Source organism: Canis lupus, chromosome 16, assembly GCF_003254725.2.
Source record: "Canis lupus dingo isolate Sandy chromosome 16, ASM325472v2, whole genome shotgun sequence".
NCBI classification, from domain to species: Eukaryota; Metazoa; Chordata; class Mammalia; order Carnivora; family Canidae; genus Canis; species Canis lupus.
Genome location: NC_064258.1, coordinates 19,122,692 through 19,137,371, shown reverse-complemented (window position 1 = coordinate 19,137,371; position 14,680 = coordinate 19,122,692). Strand labels below are relative to the sequence as shown.

The 14,680-nt window shown below is 43.9% G+C and overlaps 1 protein-coding gene across 1 annotated transcript; it reads right to left on the bottom strand.

Moving 5' to 3' along the window:
- Positions 1 to 603: 603 nt before the first annotated feature.
- HTR5A (5-hydroxytryptamine receptor 5A) lies at positions 604 to 9,553 on the bottom strand. The gene is made up of 2 exons (XM_025451765.3): positions 8,581 to 9,553; positions 604 to 1,506 (listed from the first exon to the last, which is right to left on the bottom strand). The coding sequence occupies exons 1-2, from the start codon at positions 9,328 to 9,330 to the stop codon at positions 1,174 to 1,176; spliced, it is 1,083 nt and encodes a 360-aa protein (XP_025307550.1). The 5' UTR covers positions 9,331 to 9,553; the 3' UTR covers positions 604 to 1,173.
- Positions 9,554 to 14,680: the final 5,127 nt, after the last annotated feature.

The following is a 14,680-nucleotide window of genomic DNA, read 5'->3' as shown; positions in this document are numbered from 1 at the left end:
CCAAGTTTTGTGTAGTGGCCTGGATTTTATATGATCATATCAACACTGTACTATTACTTTATTGCCTTGACTCATTTACATAGAAGGGTCACATTGTAAGGAACGGAGGCTCACTAGTTGCTAGTGTTGGCCTCATAGCAGCGGTTCACACACCAATAAAAAGACAGCAAATTAGCCAACTCCCTCTAAAGTGTACGTGTTTGGTGAGTGTAGCTTTATAGCCCTTGGTTGTGAAACTCTACTGAGGTAAATCATCCACGTCGTGACAACTGTTTTCCTCTAATCCCATGATCCAAGGACAGAGTCTTTGTCCTGCAACAGCTGACTAAATTCCATACAAATAAAACCCATAGAAAATAAGCACGTTTGGCAGATTCTATGAAACCACTGGATTTAAGTATTGTTCATATGTAGTTGCTTCAGAATGGAAGGAGGTATTTGACTTGATTTTTAGTTCCCGTTCCAAGTCGATGGGTTGAGTTTTAGAATAAACTAGCCAATGGGGACATTCACCACTTCCATTGGTGTGTGTGTGTGTGTGTGTGTGTGTGCACGTGCACGCACAAGCATGGTTGCCACAAACAAAGCCAATATTCACTGGTCTTGCAGCTGTGACTATGTACTTTAATAGGTTTAGAGACAATATTTTGTAGCCAAACATTGGAACATACACAATAAGTACTAGGGTATACTCACCAGGACCATAGAATGGCATTTCAAAATAAGGACTATTCCAGAAAACTGGGAATTATGGTTTCCTACCCCTCGGATGTCCCCATTCTGACTTCTTCCTCAACATTTTCTATCCATTCTCAACCTGTTCAAGTTGCTTGATTTCTTCCCTCTCATCTGCCTTGTTTGACTTCTCTGGGGCAAGGACAATGACCACACTGGAGTGGATTTGGGGGTGGAATGGGTACTTTGTGGGTAAAGTCTGTGGCTATTAGGTGCCAAGTGAGAAATAATAGGTAATTTAGATCAATAAGGTTGACAAAATTGGACTGTGAAGACCCACATCCCTACCTAGGAGTATGGAGGTGAGGGCCAGTTCTGAAGGCGACCCTGGAAAACTTCATGGGCTTGCCTTTTTCATGTGGTGCTGTGTAGGGATGGGGAAGTGGATGGAATTGGAAATTTCACTGAGTTACTCATTCTTATGCCCAGGCGCCATTCTCAGTGTTGCCTAGAAAAGAAATTCTTGAAGGCGCTATTGTAGTTCTTGTTGAATGCTGTATAGATCAGGGGGTTAAAGAAGGAGTTGGAGTAGCCGAGCCAAAGGAAGATGCTCTTCCAGATGGCGGGGATGTCACAGGAGCAGAGGGGGCTGATGAGCTCTGTGGTGAAGAAGGGGATCCAGCAGAGTGCAAACACCCCAATGAGGATGCCCACCATCAGGGCAGCTTTCTGGTCTTTCTGTTCCCTCCACGTGTCCCCTTCTGTCTGGAAGGTGACGGTGGTGTGGCGGACAGTGAACACCATCTGGGGCTGCTGAGTAGAGGTCTTTGCCTGGAAAAGATAAGCAGAAGCTTCATGAAAAGCCAGCTTCTTTTTTTTTATTTTATTTTATTTTATTTTAATTTTTTTTAGATTTATTTATTTATTCATAGAGATGCAGAGGGAGAGAGAGAGAGGCAGAGACACAGGCAGAGGGAGAAGCAGGCTCCATGCACCGGGAGCCCGATGTGGGATTCGATCTCGGGTCTCCAGGATCGCGCCCTGGGCCAAAGGCAGGCGCCAAACCGCTGTGCCGTCCAGGGATCCCTTTAAAGAAAATTCTAACCTAAAGTAGTCTCAAAGATTGTGTAACAGTCCCAAACCCACCCACCTTGCATACATATGTCTAGCATATTTCTATTCAGCTTCACCTGACCTCCTATATGCACTGTCCTTTCTTTAGGATTTTCTCAGAAAAAGCAAAGTCACAAGGTAAAATTGCCAGATAAGGAGTCAAATCTATAGATTTTCAATTAAAACCCTGGCCTAGAGTTAAGGGCTATGATTTAGAATTTTCTAAAGAGAGAAAGTAAAAATAAAAATTATTATGGAATTTAGAACTACGTGGGAGTATTGAATAAAATTCTTCTTGTCCTAGACAAATCTGTACCATGAATGAAGTTCATTGAAGTCTCCTCAGATGGGGAAAAACGGATCCTTAAAAGTAGAAGGATAGAAAAGAGAAGAGCTATAGAACACAGCTATGAACATTTTAAATATAAAAATATATTTTTTTATAAATATTTTAAAAATATTTTTATTTTTATTTTTTTTCCCAAATCAATTTCAGAAGCTCTTCTTTTTGTTAAATTTTATTTATTTATGTGAGAGAGCATTTGTAGAGAGAGAGAGAATCTGAAGCAGATTCTGCACTGAGCATGGAGCCTGACATGGGGCTGAATCCTACAACTGGGAGACGACGACCTGAGCCAAAACCAAGAGTCTGATTCTTAGCTGACTAAGCCACCCAGGTGCCTCTCAAAGCCCTTCTTTTAACCCTGAGGCAGACTTAATAAAAAGAAAGGATAAAGGGCCTATATAAACAAAATCATGAATGAAAGAGGAGAGATCATAACCAATACCATGGAAATACAAACAATTATAAGAGAATATTCTGAACAATTATATGCCAACAAATTAGACAAGCTAGAAGAAATGGATAAATTCCTAGAAACATATAAACTACCAAAACTGAAACAGGAATAAATAGAAAACCTGAACAGACCCATAACCAGCAGGGAAATTGAAGCAGTAATAAAAAAAATCTCCCAACAAACGAGAGTCCAGGGCCTGATGGCTTCCAAGGGGAATTCTACCAAACATTTAAAAAAGAACTAATAGGAATGCCTGGGTGGCTCAGCAGTTTAGTGCCTGCCTTTGGCCCAGGGTGTGATCCCAGGGTCCTGGGATCAAGTCTCACATCGGGCTCCCTGCATGGAGCCTGCTTCTCCCTCTGGCTGTGTCTCTGCCTCTCTCTGTGTGTCTCTCATGAATAAATAAAATAAATAAATAAATAAATAAATAAATAAATAAATAAATAAATAAGAACTAATACCTATTTTTCTAAAACTGCTCCAAAAAATAGAAATGGAAGGAAAACTTCCAAACTTATTCTATGAGACCAGCATTACTTTGATCCCAAACCTAGGCAAAGGTCCCACCAAAAAGGAGAATTATAGACCAATATCCCTGATGAACATGGATGCAAAAATTCTGAGATACTAGCCAATAAGATCCAATAGTACATTAAAAGGATTATTCTCCACAATCAAATGGGATTTATTCCTGGGCTGCAGGGGTTCAACATCTACAAACCAATTAACATGATACACCACATTAAAAAAAAAAAAAAAGATAACCACGTGATCCTCTCAATAGGTGCAGAAAAAGCATATGACAAAACATAGCATCTTCTCTTGATAAAAACCCTCCACCACATAGGGATAGAGGTAACATACTTCAATATCATAAAAGCCATATATGAAAGACCCACGGTGAATATCATCCTCAATGGGGAAAAACTGAGAGATTTTGCCCTAAGGTCAGGAATATGATGAGGTTGGCCACTCTTAGAACTGTTTTTCAACATAGTACTAGAAGTCCTAGCCTCAGCAATCAGACAACAAAAAGAAATAAAAGGCATCCAAATTGTCAAAGAAGTCAAACTTTCACTCTTTGCAGATGACGTGATACTCTATGTAGGAAACCCAAAGACTCCATCAAAGAATTGCTAGAACTAATACAGGATTTCAGCAAAGTTGCAAGATATAAAATAGATGCACAGAAGTCTGTGGAATTTCTATACACTAACAATGAAGCAGTAGAAAGAAAAATCACGGAATTGATCCTGTTTGCAACTGTACCAAAAACCATAAGATATCTAGGAATGAACTTAACTAAAGAGGTAAAAGATCTATACTCTGAAAGCTGTAAAACACTTGTGAAAGAAATTGAGGAAGACACAAAGAAATGGCAAAACATTCCATGCTCATGGATTGGGAGAACAAATATTATTAAAATGTCTATGCTGCCCCAAACAATCTATACATTCAATATAATCCCTATCAAAATACTACCAGCATTTTTCATAGAACTTAAACAAAAAAAGTTTAAATTTGTTTGGAACCAGAAAAGATCCTGAATAACCAAAGTAATATTGAATAAAAGCCAAAGCTGGAGACATTACAATTCTGGACTTCAAGTTATATTACAAAGCTGTGATCATCAAGCCAGTATGGTACTGGCACAAAAACAGACACAGAGACCAATAGAACAGAATAGAGACCCCAGAAATGGATCCTCAACTCTATGGTCTATTAATCTTCAACAAAGCAAGAAAAAGTATCCAATGGAAAAAAGTCTCTTCAACAAATTGTGTTGTGAAAATTAGGCAGCCACAGAAGAATGAAACTGTACCATTTTCTTACACCATACACAAAAATTAACTCAAAAACGGATGAAAGACCTAAATGTGAGACAGGAATCCAGAGGAGAACACAAGCAGTACCTCTATGACCTCAGCCACAGCAACTTCTTCCTAGACACCTCTTCAAAGGCAAGAGAAACAAAAGCAAAAGTGAACTATGGGGACTTCATCAAAATAAAAAGCTTTGCACAGCAAAGGAAACAGTCGACAAAACTAAAAGACAACTGACAGATTGGGAGAAGATATTTGCAAATGACATATCAGAGAAAGGACTAGTATCCAAAATCTATAAAGAAGTTATTAAACTCAACACCCCCAAAATACTCAAATAATACAATTAAGAAATGGGCAGAAGACATGAACAGACATTTTTCCAAAGAAGACATGCAAATGGCCAACAGACACATGAAAAAATGCTCCACATCACTCAGCATCAGGGAAACACAAATCCAAAAACCACAATGAGACATCACTTCACACCAGTCAGATTGGCTAAAATTAACAAGTCAGGGAACAATGGATATTGGTGAGAATGCAGAGAAAAGGGAATCCTTTTACACTGCTGGTGGGAATGCAAATGAAAACTTTTTTTTTAAGATTTATTTATTTATGATAGACATAGAGAGAGAGAGGCAGAGACACAGGAGGAGAGAGAAGAAGGCTCCATGCCGGAAGCCTGACATGGGACTCGATCCTGGGACTCCAGGATTGCGCCCTGGGCAAAAGGCAGGCGCTAAACCACTGAGCCACCCAGGGATCCACACAAATGAAAACTTTTAACTCAAAAAGTTAAAAATAGAAACCACCCTCCTATGATCCAGCAAGTCCACTAGGTATTTACCCAAAGGATACAAGCATAGTGATTCAAAGGGGCACCTGCACCCCAATGTTTATAGCAACAATGTCCAGAATAGCCAAACTGTGGAAAGAGCCCAGATTTCCATGAACAGATAAATGGATAGAGAAGATGTGATGTATATGTATGTATATATACTCACACAAAATGGACTACGACTGAGCTATCAAAAAAATAAAATCTTGCCATTTGCAATGATGTAGATGGAACTAGAGGGTATTATGCTAAGCAAAATAACTCAGTCAGAAAAAAACAATTATATAATTTCACTCCTATGTGGAATTTAAGAAACAAAACAGAGGATCATAGGGGAAGGGAGGGAAAAATAAAATAAGACAAAATCAGAGAGGGACACAAACCATCAGAGACCCTTAACTCTGGGAAACAAACTGAGGGTTGCTGGAGGAGGGTCGGGGGAGGTGGGGCAATGGGGTAATTGGGTGATGGGCATGGAGGAGGGCACGTGATGGGATAAGCACTAGGTGTTACATGCAACTGATGAATCACTAAACTGTACCACTGAAACTAATAATACAGTATATGTTATTTAGTTGAATTTAAATAACATTTCAAAATAAAGAAGAAAAAAGAGACTTATAAGATGATGTCAACCCACCTCCTCCTCTCTCAGTCCTCCAGTAACTGAACTCCATGCTTCCCAAAACTTCCATTTAAGATTAACACTGGGGGCACCGGGGTGACTCAGGGATTGAGCATCTGCCTTCAGCTCAGGTCGTGATCCCAGGGTCCCAGGATTGAGTCCCACATCGGGATTCCTGCAGGGAGCCTGCTTCTCCCTCTGCCCGTATCTCTGTCTCTTTCTCTCTCTCTCTCTCTGTCTCTCTCTCTCTCTGTCTTTCATGAATAAATAAATAAAATCTTTATTAAATTAAATAAGAGAACCTTGTTCTCTGCTCAAAGTGATCATGTCTGGCCAGCACAGCTCTGCCCCATGCTAGTAAGCAATAGATTCAGTATTATCCTTTTATGCTAGATCTTTGGTAGTAGTTTCATCATCCTTTGCCCAGAGCAAGGCCCATCTCTCATGTTGCCAGTTCCCATCTCAGTGTCTGAGAGAGGTTAGGTTCTCAGTATGTATTTGAAGAAAACTCAGCAGACAAAGAAGCAAGGAAGAAGTGTTGAGATTCCCTAGGTAACACAGCTAGTTGGTGGTAGAACTGGATTTAGAAACTTTAGCACCTGCTACCATAGAAAAAAATCAGGAAACCTGGTTTATAATTCATCCTTCACAGTAACAGTGCAGCTCTGAATCATTTGGAGGTCTTGCAACACCAAGGAATATTTTCTTAACATTATATGGCAGAGAGAGTGAAAGCCTGCATCACTTCATAGTAAGCTCCACAAGACAAAACTGACTGCTTTTCCTTTTTTTTTTTTAAGATTTTATTTATTTATTCATGAGAGACACAGAGAGAGAGAGAGTCAGAGACACAGGCAGAGGGAGAAGCAGCCTCCTCCCAGGAAGCCCGACACAGGATTCGATCCTGGGTCTCCAGTAACACACCCTGGGTCGAAGGCGGTGCTAAAATAAACGCGAAACCGTTGAGCCACCAGGGCTGCCCTGCTTTTCCTTTTCAAGCTGTGTTTGGTATTGACTGCAAACCATTTACATAGATAATTCCCTGCATGGAGGGTCTTCATAGGGGGCTGCTGTTCTTGTTCCTGGCCCAGAGCTGGGGTGGATTCTCACACATGTGGAAGCTCCAGGCAGTTTGGTGCTGCCACTGCTCAGAGCCATCAGCCCTCTTTGTTCAGGATCTAATAGATCAGGTTTCCCAAATCTGGCACTATTGTCATTTTGCTCTGAATAATTTTTTGTTGTTGCAGGGGCTGTCCCGTGCATAATGCAATGTGTAGCAGCATCCCTGGCCTCTACAGAGCCAGCATCCCTTGGCTCTCCCCCAAATGTTGATAATCAATTAAGTCTCCAGACATTCTAAATGGTCCCTGTAGGGTCAAATCACCTCTGGTTGAGACCATTGTTCTAGATAAAAGGACAGGTAGCCTCTGACCCCCTTTCCCTTCTTCTAGAATGATGCACTCTCTCCCCCCTTATCTACACCTCTGGTCCCTCTGAGCTTGATTGATTGGTTATTGTTAGAATTAGCTACTGATCTGGAAAACACAATCATATTGCAGCACTCACAATAGGTGTCTATGTCCCTCACTAGAGGGAGCTCTTCATGGGCAAAGATGATGTCTTTATCATTCTTTGCTCCTTGCTCCAAGCCCATAGTATGTGTTTAATATGCTTAATTGAACTTATGTTATCCCAGAGCCAATTAAGAGAAAAATGAGGCTGTGTAGATTTCTGATCTAACTTGAATATGTGAATTAGGTTCAAGGGATCACCTTGGCAATGAGAGCTGGTCAGGGGAGAACAATCCCCATATCCAGTTGTTATATATTTCCTGAATCTGGAGTCATCGGGTTGGGTTATTAAACAGTGAACGACAAAACAGGCAAGCATGGTGGAGAGAGGATAAGAAAAGAGCCCTCACAGTTGCTGTAGATTGTTTTGCTGAAAATGCCACTTGTAAAGAGCTGGGGAATTGTCTGCCTTAGATTTTTAATTTCCTGCTATAGCCTGTTAGGAAAGGCCAACAAGTGATCCCCCCACTGCATACAAAAGCCTGATGGGCCTGGGGATAGACCCAGAAAGTAGCCCCACAGGCAGTGGAAGTAAATAACAAAACCAGGCTCCAAAATAGCTAAACATCTTGATAATCTTGCTTCAGGGGAGGAGGATGAGTGGAATAGCAGGTTGTAATCCAGGAGATACTATGTTTTTGCAGAATTGGTGGCTTTAATTTGCAAAGAAAAAATAGACTGGGCTAAAACATTAATCTGTTTTGCCTGATGTTTAGCCATCTTTCTGCCAAATCACGTCACCATCTGTCCCTTCTACTCCTCCTTGAGCACTCCACTCTAGGTGCAGCAAGCTGCAAAGTTTATCTAGTGGAGCCCCAGACAACTGACTTCATCAGACCTTCCAAAGGGTTTTATGGAATCACAGAATTTTAGAGCCACGTGGGACCCTGTGGGGGTATGTAGTCATTTTATATATGGACACAATCCACCAGAGATGGTAAAGGCCATTATTTGCTCTGTGATGCTGAGCACGTTGGTGCAAAGTCTCTGATGCTTTCTCCCAGTCTACGGCTTCCCCTTTCTCCCTCCCCTCTCCCCAAAAGAAAACTAAAAAGTTCACTTTCTACAAACTTTGGAGTGAAAGCCTGAAGGAACGCAGTGAAGTATTTACAAGGATCTCCGTAACACCCACCTCCACAGCCTCCGTTAAGGGCGAGACGCTGTTGGTCTTCCTGGAGCCCACGCGCACCTTGGCGGCCTTGTAGATCTTCCAGTACACGAAGAGCACCACGCAGAGCGGCAGGTAGAAGGCGCCCACGGTGGAGAACACGGTGTAGGAGGGCTCGCGGCTCACCTGGCACTCCTCGCTGCCCTCGGAGTAGGTCTCCCCCCAGCCGAAGAGCAGCGGCGCCAGGGAGATCACCGCGGAGAGCGCCCAGGTGAGCAGGATCATAACATTGGAGACGCGCCTGCGGGCGCGGAGCGTGTATTCCAGGTGGCGGGTGATGGACCAGTAGCGGTCCAGCGCGATGGCCGTCACATTCCAGATGCTGGCGGTGCAGCAGAGCACGTCGCACGCGATCCACAGCTGGCAGAGCCGGCGGCCCAGCTGCCAGCGGCGGCCGGACAGCTCGTGCACCAGGCTCAGTGGCATGACCAGAGCCGCGACCAGCACGTCCGAGATGGCCATGGACGCCACGAGGTTGTGCGGAACACGGTGGAAGGTGCGCACACGGAGGATGGTCGCCAGCACCAGAAGGTTCCAGGAGAAGGTCGCGGCCACCAGACAGCCCAGCAAGGTTAGCACAAGCACACCGAAGACAGAGAGGAGCGGCGGGCTGGGGCGCGGGTCTTCCGAGCCGGTGCCGAGGCTGCTGTGGTTGGTCTCCGAAGGGGCCGGGGTGAAGAGGGAGAAGTAGGTGAGGTTCACAGGCGAATCCATCGTGGGTCGGGAGGCCAGCCCAGGGGGTGTGCAGGAGGGGCGTTCAGGAAGACGGTGGCCCCGGCGCGCACAGCCACCCTGGACGTTTGCAGCCTCCGCCTGGCGGCAGGGCTCCTGGGGATGGTCGACCAGACCGGCCCCAGCCTCCCGCCGGGCAGCGGCCGTGGGAGACGGCGGGGCAGGGCGGAGAACGCTGGGCTGCGTCTGGCGGCCGGGGCCCTGCCAGGCTCCCACCTCGGCAGGGACGGTGGTCGGGGTGCCCAGGGCGGGCGGCAGCTGGGCGTCCCTGGAGCGTCCCTGGAGCGTCCGGGCGCCGGTGCGTCAGAGCAGTACTCTCGCCTCGTCGCCTCCCTACCCGCCCGGCTGCCCCGGCGGCAGGCTACAGCCTCAACTCCGAGCCCGGGGGGCGGGGGGCACGGAGGGCCCCCTTTGTGGGGCCTGCCTTCTGCGATCGCCCCCTCCCCGCCAGCCCCTCCCCGTCTGGGGCCGCGGCGCGGGCGCGCCCATCCAGACCTGCCTCCTCGAAGTGGGGATCCAGCCTACGTACGGCGTCAGCTGATGAGGTCGCCTCTCCCCGCCTCTCCCCGCCGCGCGCTGGTGCTGTCCACGGTGCTGCCGCCTCGCCCACCTGGGCGCGGGGCCGGGCGCTGTCCTCGGTACCGGCCCCGGTCCTTCTCTCTTCGAGCGCTTCCCCGGTGGATCGAGGTTACCAACGAACCCTCCTGGAAACGTTCCTCGGGCCCCCCCACCCCCGCCCACCCATCCACGTCCTTCCAGGGGTGGTCTGCATACCTGCAGTGGGTTCTCAGCTTTCCACGGGGGCTTACATTCCGTATACGTGTTGGAGTCAAGCGTCTAAGATGGTATCGGCGGCTTTTCTTCTCCTGAAGATGACAGTACATGATTGCGTCCTTCCTACACAACACCTGGTGCTTCCCCCTAAGGGGTAGCTTTCCTTTAAGGAAAGAAAGGCAAAAAAGAAAAAAGAAAGAAAGAAAGAAAGAAAGAAAGAAAGAAAGAAAGAAAGAAAGAAAGAAAGAGAGCATTTACTGTCCTTCCTAGAGAAGGCTGAGGGAACCACAATGTTTCAACTATGTCCTCAGAATCACAGAGAAGCTGCAGTCTTTTCAATGGTCCCCATTGGATTTGCTTCCTTTGAGGGGCAACACTGGGTACCAGTTGTTACAAAAATCCGTCTTGTTGGAAAGAAAGAGGGCATGTTTAACTCTTTCCCCACATACACACTTACAACTATATACACACCCATAGTAATTGGGAAAAGATCAAAAGCTCCGACCCAGAAGTTATGATGGAAAGCACTCCACAGAGGGAGACATGGTATCACAAGATAAACTAAAATAAGAGAGACAATATGATAGAAAGGAATATAAGATGGTGTTAAGAATTTTTAAAGTGCATGTAATTGAATCCTAGGCATTCAAGTGGTTGGCCACAAGTTTAGCCAAGGTTTTTTTTTTTTTTAACTATTTAAAAATGAGGAATATGTTTTGTTACAAGATTCAATTTCTAACAGAATGCAATAAGTATCAGGAGAATGCACCGAGAAGAGAGAAGCTCCTTCACTGGGACCCAGCGGGTGACGCCCGCTGTTATGAAATGTTGATGGAAATACTCTTCATTAAATATAAGATTATTCACAGAGCTGCTTCACCCAAGATGCCTTAGACACAGCTGATGGTGGCTTCCTGTGTACAGTGCTACTGTGTGTGGCTCTAGCTGAGGGGAAAACTTGTGTTCATTCAGAGAACATTTACCTTCTTGAAGCTATAGAAGCAACAGGAATAAGATGTAAACTATGAATCTTCATCTTTGAAACAAATACTCTGAACAATTCTACATTCAGTTTTAGGGACCCATGACCTGGAATAAGGGTGGCCTGCATATCCAGTAGGCAGCAGACCTTGATGATGGTATCTCCTGATACAGATCTTAAAAGGCATCATGGATTGCAAGCATATTCCTCACTGGCGCTGTATGCAACAGCTAGCAGTCTGCATTGACAGTTAGGTAGAAGGCTGTCAAATAAGGGGCCAAGCAAGGGATAACTGAGGATATTTTGTAAAAATTGGAGTGTCATATAGATAAGAATGCAGTCAAATGCTCTCACAAAGAAGAAATCCAATGGGGTATTTCCAGGAGAACCAAATTTTTTGAGAAATTCTGGTTTATCTCTAAGAAACAAAAAGAGAAATCAGAACATTTCATTTTTTTAATCTTAGAGCACGGCCATAATTTTAACTTGAAAAAAATATATAAACAGGTATAGAACTCCCACCTGCCATAAAGCACCCCTGAAATGTCAGTTTTGAGGAGTAGAATTTCTTGGTTTACCACCTACTGACTGAATTGTGTTCCCGTCTCCTTCAAAAATTCTTGTGTTGAAGTGTTAACCCCCAGCACCTCAGAATGTGACTGTATTTGGAAATAGGATCTCTAAAAAGATGGTGAACTTAAATTATTAGGGTGAGTTGCACTGGTATCTTCACAGAAAAAGGGAATTTAGACACACAAAGGGATACCAGAAATGTGTGTACACAGAAGGAAACCACACAGGAATACAGCAAAAAGGTGGCCATCTGTGGACCAAAGAGAGAAGCCTCCAGAGTAGCCAAACTTGATGACACCTTGATCTTGAACTTATGGCCTTCAGAACTGTGTTAAAAAAATAAATAAATAAAAGGAAATTACTGTTGCTTGAGCCACTCAGTGGGTGGTATTTTGTTATGGCAGCTCTCACAAATGAAGACACCATCCAACAAAAGACATATGCAAAAAATACAACCAAGATGATACACTGCATGGGGGTTTTATAGACACAATGACAAATTACAGGCCATCTACTGAAACACATCTTTATAAAATGTAGTATGTGCCCATGCTAGCAATAACTAGGTGCAAGTTCTGTTGTCTGTTGAAGTGCCTCAGAACTCATGAGTCAGCCATATGATTGGCGTATAGAAAAATGTTGATTGTACATTTTTTATAACAAGAAGGTATGCGTCTATTTGATATAAGTAGGAGCTTAACTGCAAACTAAGATTCTTTTTTTAAAAAAAGATTTTACTTATTTATTCATGAGAGACAGAGAGAGAGAGAGAGAGAGAAGCAGAGACATAGGCAGGAGGAGAAGCAGGCTCCCCATGGGGAGCCTGATATGGGATTTGATCCCAGGACCCCAGGATCACGCCCTGAGCCAACGGCAGACACTTAACCACTGAGCTACCCAGATGTCCCTACAAACTAAGATTCTTAATTACAAGTTTAAAAATGAGAAAAACTGGAAAATGCAGAACATGACCTTATTCTGCCCTACTTGCAAGGATGGGAGGGATAACATTTTTCCTACCCACCTAAACTATTACAGTTTTATAAGATTCATAAATCATTAAAGCATTATTGTTATACAAAATCTATATTATAAACCAGGCATCAGGGGGATCCCTGGGTGGCTCATGGGGATCCCTGTGTGGCTCAGCAGTTTAGTGCCTGCCTTTGGCCCAGGGTGTGATCCTGGGGTCCTGGGATCGAGTCTCACATCGGGCTCCCTGCATGGAGCCTGCTTCTCCCTCTGCCTGTGTCTCTGCTTCTCTGTGTGTGTGTGTGTGTGTGTGTATGTCTCATGAATAAATAAATAAAATCTTAAAAAGAATAAACCAGGCATCAAATAAGTATCCCTGTATGATCATACCTCAAACAAATTTTAAGGAACGGTTATCTCTATTTTATTTTATTTTATTTATTTTGAGAGAGAGAAAGAGAGAGCATAAGAAAGGGGGAGGGGCAGAGAGAGAGAGAGAGAGAATCTTGAGCAGGCTCCAAGCCCAGCATAGAGCCTAAATGTGGGCTCTATCCCATAACCCTGAGATCTTGACTTGAGTGAAAATCAAAGTCAGACACTTAACCAACTGAGTCACCCAGGTGTCCCTATTATTCCCACTTTATAAAATGGAGTCCTAGAAATGAAGGAACTTGTCTAAAATCACATGAGATTTGAGCCTGAGTGTGGCCCAAGTGTGTGCTCTTGATCAGCATGTTTTACTCTACTAATAATCAGGATTTCACAACAGTTAACCACATAGGCTAAGCCTTTGTCTTCATTAATCACTGCTATAACAAAATACCACAAACTGTGGCTTATACAACAGAAATTGATCTGCTCATGGTTCTGGAAGTCTGAGATCACAGTGTCAGCATGGCCAGGTTCTGATGAGAGCTCTCTTCCTGGCTTGCAAACATTTGGAGAGAGAGAGAGAGAGAGAGAGAGAGAGAGAGAGAGAGAGAGAGAGAGATCTTTCTCTTCTAAGGCCACAGTCCTGTTGGATGAGGGCTCCAACCTCATGACCTACTTTAACTGTCTAAAAACTATTTCCAGATACAGTCACATTGGGAGTTAAGGCTTCAACATATGAATGGGGGGGATACAATTCAGTCCATAGCAGACCTAAGAGACCACTTAATGGTAATGGAAAGACCAAAACAATTTAAAGTACTCAGTGTTATTCCCAACCAATTTTTCCAAAGGTGATAGAAGATAAAAATAACCAGAGGAGCCATTCTGCATGGTCTTTTAAAGGCTTACCTTCTCCACATGCTTAACAATGGCCACAAAAATCCAAGCTTGCTGTGTTGTCAAGAAGAAAATGGAAATGGATCATGGATAGAATGAATAGCATGCACCTAGGCTACATTTTAAGAGATCATGGTCCTCACACTTTTAAAACAATTGCTTACCCCTGTTTGTATATAAGAAGTACAGTTTTTCTTCATCTAGTCTACTTAAAAGTAGAAAACAACTGCAAGTCACAATATACTGACAGCTGAAGAATATGGTGCTGGTGGAGATCTTATGCTTCATTCAGAGTGTCTCAAACTCCATACACATTCTATGACCAGAAGAAGAAATGTGCTAGTTCTAGATTATATATGATAGAGTGTGTTTTTCCCTTTTTCAAAGGATAAAAGGGTACAAATAGAAGTTATTTTCAGCCTAAACCCCCACTGACTGCCTTACGTGCACCTGCAGTACATGTGCCTAGTTTGGAGACTGCTAACTATGGGTCATTCTCAGGGTCCATCAGGATAGGACAACGCACATACACTTGGTCAGGGAGAACAGATAGCAAGAGTGACAGGTCATCATTCAAAGCAGCACCAGGGCAGTAAAACACCTGCTACACCCTTTTAGCTTGAGCACAAACTATTGGCCCCTCATCCTATGTCATCCTGAGTGAACTACATGAACTGGTTGACTATTCCAGTCACAGCCAATTCATTAGGCTGAATAATTAATTCCTCATGTCAGACAACTTCTCTTTATTGTTGTTTTCCT

Coding starts and splice junctions, on each gene's coding strand:
- HTR5A (XM_025451765.3), bottom strand. CDS start 9,330: ATGGATTCGCCTGTGAACCTCACCTACTTCTCCCTCTTCACCCCGGCC. Junction 1,507..8,580: donor CCTTAACGGAGGCTGTGGAG/GTGGGTGTTACG, acceptor TATCTTTTCCAG/GCAAAGACCTCTACTCAGCA.